An 8567-nucleotide genomic window follows, 5' to 3' on the forward strand; every position below is an offset into this window, starting at 1 on the left:
TGTTTGGTTAGTGGTCACACACACACAGACACACACACACAGACACACACACACACACACACACACACACACACACATGAATATACACGCAGACTATCAGAGGCAGCAGAAGATAAAAAGTGGAGAATTCACCGAGAGCCAAGGTCATGTCAGATGTGTAACAGTAAAACTGGAAAGTTCACCCTCTGAAATGGGACAGCTGGCTTCATAAATCGTGTCCATCTGATTATGTTATCATGTGCTATTTTGTTTTCATACTCAAGCCAGTGCCTGACATAGTGTTCTCATGTATCATCATTCAAATACTGCCGGTGAGTAACGTAGGCTGTTGTGGTGTCATCCTAGGGCAGTAAACACTAACTTTTGGCACTAGGGCACATACAGCAACATTGTGTTCTCTCCCCGGGGAGCCATTCTTTTAGGATTGGTTTTATTTGGGCTCTTTTAAGGTGCCATTTATGTCGTTTCTAGGAGGCACAATTTATGATGTTTGAATAATTAAATTACAGCCTTTTCTTTACTCTAATTTCGGTGAATTTTGTCATGTGCCATATGTTGTTTGTATCACAATGCTGCTTATAGGACACCTCACTTCAAAAAGAGATTTTTAATCTCAAATCAACTTTCCTGGTTAAAAAAGGTTAACCAAATGATACGCAAAATGTCACTCAAATCAGAATGTGCCAGCCAGGAAGAAAGTCCAAATGACTACAAAGAGATGCAAAGGAACTACAAAGAGACACCAAATGACTACAAAGAGACACAAACTGGACATAATGACACAAATATACCTTTAAAGAGACACAAAACAGCTACAAAGTGAAACAAAACAACAACAAAAAGACACAAATATACCCCTGAGAGACACAAAATTACCTCAAAGAGACACATTTTCTTTAAAGAAACAAAAACCAACATCAAAGACATGCAAAGGAACTGCAAAGAGACAAAAAAAGTGACTACAAATAGAAACAAAATGCCAAAAGGGTAAAAATATGCCCAAAAGGGACACAAATTGACCTAAAGACAAAAAGACACGCCATACTACAACAATGACAAAGAGCCACAAAGAGCCACAAAGAGACACAAAACGACTACAAGGAGACACACAATGTCTTAAAAAGACACAAATACACCTTTAAAGAGATACAAATGAATTACACAAAGTTGCAAGTTCACAAAACAACGACAACAACGACAAAAAGAAGCTAAAAGAAGTAACAGGTATACACCTAAGACACACAAAATGGCCAAAAAAGACACAAATAAACCTCAAAGAGACACAAATTAACTACAAGTTGCAAATTAACTACAAAGATACAAGAAAACAACCACAAAAACAAACTAAATGACAAAAAAAACCACACACAGATATACACTTAAGACATTTAAGACACACAAAATGGCCTCAAAGAAACACGAAACGACTACAAAGAGACACGAAGACACAACTAAACTTCAAAGAGACACAAATTAACGACAAGATGCAAATGAACTACAAAGCAACACAAACAACTACAAAAGGAGAGTAAACAACAAAAAAAGTTACAGATGTACACCTAAGACACACTTCAAAGAAACACGAAATGACTACAAAGAGAAACATAATGGTCAAAAATAGACAAAAATGTATCTCAAAGAGACACAAATTAACTACAAGTTGCAAGGGAACTACAAAGACACAACAAAAAACTATAAAAAGAAACTAAATGAGAAAAAAGAAACAGATAAACACTTAAAACACGCAAAATGCCCTCAAAGAGACACAAAACGACTACAAATAGACACAAAACGGCCCAAAAATACACAAATATACCTACAAGAGATGCAAATGAACTACAAAGAGGCACAAAACAGCTACAAAAAGAAACTACATTACAAAAAAAGACACAGATATACACCTAGGACAAACAAAATAGCCTCAAAGAGACAAAAAATGACTACAAAGAGACACAAAATGACTACAAAGAGGCACAAAATGGCCAAAAAGACACAATTATACCTCAGAGACACAAAACAACAACAAACAACAAACAAAACATTAAATGACAAAAAAAAGACACAGATATACATTTAAGACACACAAAATGGCCTCAGAGACATAAGATGACTACAAAGAGACACAAAATAGTACAAAAATACACAAATCTACATCAAAGAGACACAAATTACCTTTATATAGACACAAAATGACTACAAGTTGCAAATGAACTACAAAGAGACACAAAACAACTCCAAAAAAAGAAACAAAAAGATAAATACACCCCCAAGAGACACAAAACGGGCTCAAGTAGACACAAAGCAATTACAAACATGCACAAAATTACCACAATGAGATGCAAAACAGCAACAACAAAAAGAGGCAAAGCCACCACAAAGTCTGTGTGTGTTGCTCCTGTGTAGGAGAGGTGGTGGGGCCTTTTGCATCTCTGTGGCCAGAGTCAAGTGTGTGCACAAACTTATTATAGAGATCTTTAAATTATTATTATTCTCACCTGTGCAACAATAACAAAAGCCTAACAGCTCATTTCTAAGTGTTGTGAATTCCTGAGGGCAAAGGGTGCACACTTTGCAGCTGAGAACAACTTGAAAGAGGTAATCAGTAGTTTGCGGTGAATCACACTGCAAAGTGAACTTTCCCCCTCCAAACAAACCCTGTGTCTGTCTGACTGCAGAGCTGCGGAGGAAAAGGGAGGGGAGAGAACGTCTCAGAATTGCCGCCACGTGCGCTCAAATGCCTGCTTTATTATAATAACTTTGTCTGGATTGGTCCACACACAAAACACGGTATTTATATACGACATCTGATTGGTCGTCGCCTCCGAGTCGATAGTGAACACAGCGCAAAGCTTCCAGACAAGGGATTCTTGGGCGTCTCGTACTATGAGAAAGTAGTGCGTGGTGAAAAGGGTTATTTCGGTGATATTTTCCGAATAAAAGTGTGATTAAATTATAATATGTGTCCAAAACGTGCGTGTTGGTGTGTATCTAAGAAAAAGAGGCGAATTTACGCAGGAATTAACCGAACGTGTCGACTTGTATTGGTGGCGGAGGGATACCAGCATCACACTGCGCGTCAAAATATTGGCTCAGGGAGACCGCGCCAAAGCTCAGACAGCGGCCACTCTTCAGGATAACAACACACTGCGGAGGCCCTTTAAACGCACTCCACAGTCGATACGGCTGTGTTCGTCTGTTTCGCTCGAGTCGACACACACAAGTCAGTTTTCATGCCGGTTTTCTGGAAGCGGGCTACGACTTCACGGTCGTGAGACGACTTTGACGGGCGCGGTGCGGCGGAGTTGGCGCACTGCTGGACTGGATATATTTATTCGCTTGAAGCCAAGACGGTCCGCACCAGCATTTAGACTGCGCCCGAAGTCACTTCGCGTCTGATTTACACTGCTCCTTCTGGCTCCCAGCGGGTGAACAGGGATCGTCTGCGTCGGCTTTTCAGCTTGAATATGTTGTTGTCAAAGTTTGGTTCATTTTCGCACATTTGCAACCCGTCAAGCATGGACCATCTACCAGTGAAAATACAGCTCCAGCCGGGTAAGTTAGGTAACCGTTACTAACCGTTATCTAGTCACCATCTTTTACACTGGTTTGATTTGTTTACTTCGCTTGATTAATTCAGATGACCGGTAAAGCTAGTATACATAGCTAACAGAGTATGTTGCTCTTTACTCAACAATCTTCACTTTTACTTGCAGTTAAAGTGGAAAAGGAGCCCTTCGAGAAGGTTTACCAAGTGGGATCCGTGCTAGGCAGCGGAGGATTCGGGACGGTGTACGCCGGCAGCCGGATCTCTGATGGCGCACCGGTAAGGATGAGGACTCGGGGAGCGGGGTCTGTGTTTTGATCCGACATGTGCCGCCATGAAAGCCGGGGCGTCCCTACATCGCCACTGGGGCACATAATGCGATATTTCCACTGTATTTAAAGCATTTCCTTACCATTTTCTCCTGTTTTGTGTTAATTCAGGTGGCTGTGAAGCATGTTGCAAAGGAGAGGGTGACGGAGTGGGGCACAATTGTAAGTAGTCATCCCCGATCTGTGTGTGTGTGTGTGGTTTGTTTTGGTTTTTCCCCCCGCCTGCTGCTGCTGCTGCTGGGTGGGGGTGTTGTGATGCAAAAGAAAGGGAGAATGGCTGTGCATTAAAACAATATATTTAATTTATTTAACACAGAATGGAGCTATGGTGCCTTTGGAGATCCTGCTGCTGAAGAAGGTCAGCTCGTCGTTTCGCGGAGTTATCAAATTGCTGGACTATTACGAGCGCGCGGACGGCTGGCTGATCGTCATGGAGAGGCCGGAGCTCGTCAAGGACCTTTTCGACTTCATCACCGAGAAGGGCGCCCTGGACGAGGACACGGCTCGTGGCTTTTTCCGCCAGGTTTTGGAGGCGGTCAGACACTGCTACAGCTGCGGCGTAGTACACAGAGACATCAAAGATGAGAACCTGCTTGTGGATCTACGCACCGGGGAGCTCAAGCTTATTGACTTTGGCTCAGGGGCGATTCTCAAGGACACAGTCTACACCGATTTCGATGGTAAGCAGCCCAATCCAACCCCCTCCTGTTAGATTAATAGCTGTTATAAAATGCCACAGTGCTGGATGTGTAATTTGTTGTTATGAATGCATATCCGTGTGGGCTGGGTTGTATTTGCCCTTGATGCTCCGCTGTGCTATATTCAGATATGGAGGCGTTCACGAGGCTGTGACGCAGTGGTCTGTTTTTGGTCGAGGGTTTTCCTTGCCTAGGGTCTCACTGCTCATCGTTATTACGGATGTAAATCGATGCTGCCAAATGAAAAGCGTCCAGTGTTTTTTTTTTTTGTATTTTATTTTTTAGCGGAATGCATGACGCGCATGTTATGGATCCACAGACATGACTCATACTTTATCAAGCCCATTGGTGGCCGTTTTTATCTCTGATTCATCCTCGTCTTGTGAGACTTGCTGTACTTGGATGTTTCCGGTCGTTATTTTGTCGGTAAGGCTCGAGTCACCGTCGCAGTTTGTGGGTAATAGGTCAGTGCCACGTAACATCTGTTTGTTGTGAAACCCGAGTCGGCGGTTCACGTGATGGGCTCACATTGCCGTTTTTTTTTGTTTGGTATCCAAGTTCCTCCTTCCAGGAGAGGGAGGAGGGAGAGAAAGCAGGGAGGAGGGAGGTCACCCAGTTTGTGTTTTGTGGCGAAAGGAAGATGGAAAGCATTTCTACTATGACTCAGCCATTTTAGACACAGACACATTAATTATTTCAGGCCTTTTCTATCCCGTCTCCTCTGAGCACTGATGCCCTTTATACTCTTATAATATCACATGTAAAGCATTAGATTATATTTCACAACACCACTCACCCTTATCTCTCCCTATTTTCTCTTTAGGTACAAGAGTGTACAGCCCACCGGAGTGGATCCGCTTTCATAGATACCATGGTCGCTCGGCGACGGTGTGGTCGCTAGGCGTGCTGCTGTACGACATGGTGTGTGGAGACATCCCCTTTGAGCAAGATGAGGAGATCCTCAGAGGGAGACTGTACTTCAGGAGGAGGATTTCAGCCGGTAAGTCGACCACAACAACACACAGCACATGAATCAGCTCTGTTGCCCTCTAGCCACAGAAACCGGTACAGCCCAAAATCCACCTCCTAGTTTGGCTCTGTTATGAATCACTTTGCATCAGAGTGATACGTCACAGTCATAATGGATTAACTACGGAAATGGCTGGTAGACAGAGTTATGATTGATAACTAGAATTGTGATTTTAGACACTGATGATTTCCCAGGGTGCACTTTGTGTAACAGCCCTGGTTACTCCAGGGAGGTAACTCAATAAAGGGATATGTGCTCTCACTCTATTGGCTGGCTGTGCCACCTACATACTAGGGTATTGTAGATCCATACAAACTGAGTCACAGGCAGCACAGGAAGAAGAAAACACTTGGTAATTTCTCTCTTTGAGCTTAGAGATTCTTATCCTAAACATTGTCTCTGTCTCCTCCTCCAGAGTGCCAGCAGCTGATCAAATGGTGCCTGGCCCTGCGGCCTTCAGACCGGCCCACCCTGGAGCAGATCTGCGACCACCCCTGGATGAGGGCGACGACAACAGAGTCGCCCAAGTCGCAAGAGGAGCCGGTCGCCGGCGACATCCGCCTCAGGACCATCGACACAGACTCTTCGTCAAGCACAAGCTCGAGCAAGGAGAGCCTCTGAGGGCGGCTCTGATGGACTTGAAAAAGACTTTCTGGGGAAAGAAGGGGTTTGGATGAAGGGGGTGATATGGACTCAAGGCCGGCAGCCTGTCGCCCAGCTGGCCCATCAGCGGCCGAGCGCTCGACTCAGCTGGTCCGGCAAGAAAAATGTACTTTAATTTTCCTCTTTTGTAGGGAATTTCTAATTTATTACTATTTGTTCTTCCTTATCTTATTTTACTCCCATCCCCTCTTCTTTTCTTTCAGTTGATTATCTTGTTTCCTAATTGGGAACATTTTTCTGTTTGGGCGGTCTTACCAGCACTATTTATTTACCCCTCCTCCCCCTCCCTACTTTTTAACTTTATTTTACTCGTTTTGTTACTAGGCTGGTATATGCAGCTGGCAAGGCCCTCCTATTCAGACATGGCTGCTCTCATAGAGCTTGGAGAAAACCTTTTTATTTAAATGTTTTAATTTTGATTTTGTAGTGCCTTTTTTTGGAAAGCTGCTTTTTCTGGGGGGCTTTCGTCAACAAACTCTGTTTTTTGGATTTGCCCGCAGGCTGGTGGCTAAGTTGCCTGTGCTGTAATGGAAGGACGGGTTAAGGCTGTGTTTTTATCCCCCAACCCCCCCTCCCCTCCTCTCCATCACTGTAAGCCAACCAGCCCCCAGCCAAGAGGCTAAGATAGCATTAGATCGGAGAGAAGGAGGTGGGGGCTCTTCCTGACAATGGAATACTTGAAAAAACACTCGACTCAACTCTGTGTCGCTCTCTTTAACGCTGCTCACTCACTCTATAGCCTAAACAGGTGTTTTGAAACTGGATCCTGTCTTTTCTGAATGTCTACAAAAAATGTCAACACACACACACCTCCCTTCCCCCCACCTTTTTCTCCCCCCTCTCTCTTCACCCCATGCCTGTTGCGGGGCGTGTGGCCCTCTTGACTTTTCTTTTTGCCTCCCGCCATCTCACTGCTTGACACTACATGGCCCCCGCCCCTGGCCTCCCTCAGGGTTTGGGGTGTGAAATGCACAATCAATGCAATATTCATGGACTCAATTATGTTGTTGTTGTTGTTTTTTTTCAACAAATATTGTACAGTGTTTTTTTTTTTCTTCTCTATTTGTGTACATTATTTTTCCTCCCCATTTGCATTTAATTTATTTGTAAACATGTAGACATTCCACACTCTGTGGCTATTTATTTATTTATTGTCTATGCTTAAAATCCCCTCTAAATTTTGCATATCCTACATGGCCTTTGGTTTTCATTCCTATAACTTATTTTTACATTTCGACATTGGAGTTTTTTTGAGATGTGGAGGATGCACTGAAGCAGTTGTCGATGTAAAGCGGAATAAAACAAGTTTACTTAAAATTGAAAAGAGCATTTGAATGTTATTTAACTACTTTAAAATTTAAAAAAAGTCTGTTGGTAATGTTGAATGGCTAATTATCAGAGAAATCCATCTGGTTTCTGTACTGTCGATATTAATTTAAAAAGATCTATGGAAAGCTCAACTACGGGTGGAACAGCTTTCGTAGTTGTCACATAGCCTCATATTGAAGACCTTTCAGTTTAGCTGTGTGACTTGTGGCTGTGAAGGATGGATATTGCTATTTTTTGATACAAAAGTTTCAATTAAACTCCCATTTTTATGTACAGAAATAAGTCTGGTGTCTTTGATCATTTTCAGCATGGTGTGTTGCAGCTACACGAGTCATAATCCATAACATTTGATGGAAAACGCCTCCGATTTTAGCGCTATCGCACCAAACATAGTAGTCTGTAAATGAGGTCTTAACTCCATGCACGCACGTTAATGAAACCCCCAGCCAATATTCTTCATCCACTTGACAGCACTCCCTCGGGAGGCTAATATACATGTCCAGTATAGCACTTGGTTCATTTATACTGCCTATGGTAATAATAACAACATTGTCGCACGTGACACGACTGAGGAGAAACATCACAGGAGCCATTAGCCAGATGACAACCTGCAGCAACCGCAGGGCTAATAAGAGACAGATGTGTCTCGAGAGCCGGGGGGGAGGAGAGGGGAGTGATGCTGGCATGATGGAGGAAAAGAGAGTGATCGGGGACAATATGCATCACCACACACACACATATACACACGCAGCCTTTAAAATATAGCCAATTGCTTTTCCATTTTAAGCCTCCTTCTTGCCTACCTGCAGTAGAATAACATAAGTCATTGTGTTATTGGGTGCAGGAGGGCTGTGAGTAACAGGCTGATGACATGGTGTGTCTGTGCATGTGTATGCAGTGTTAATATGTGTGTGTGTGTGAGGGTTTTCCAGGAAGCAGGAGTGAGTAGGGTGTATTTTCTGGGGAGGTGCTGC

The 8567-nt window shown here is 43.3% G+C and overlaps 1 protein-coding gene across 1 annotated transcript; it reads left to right on the forward strand.

The window, feature by feature from the left end:
• The first annotated feature begins 3076 nt into the window (after positions 1–3076).
• On the forward strand, positions 3077–7588 carry pim3 (Pim-3 proto-oncogene, serine/threonine kinase). The gene is made up of 6 exons (XM_050036244.1): positions 3077–3552; positions 3714–3823; positions 3985–4035; positions 4190–4553; positions 5395–5571; positions 6017–7588. The coding sequence occupies exons 1-6, from the start codon at positions 3465–3467 to the stop codon at positions 6220–6222; spliced, it is 996 nt and encodes a 331-aa protein (XP_049892201.1). The 5' UTR covers positions 3077–3464; the 3' UTR covers positions 6223–7588.
• Positions 7589–8567: the final 979 nt, after the last annotated feature.

The sequence above is a fragment of the Epinephelus moara genome, chromosome 23 (genome assembly GCF_006386435.1).
Source record: "Epinephelus moara isolate mb chromosome 23, YSFRI_EMoa_1.0, whole genome shotgun sequence".
Taxonomy (NCBI): Eukaryota; Metazoa; Chordata; class Actinopteri; order Perciformes; family Serranidae; genus Epinephelus; species Epinephelus moara.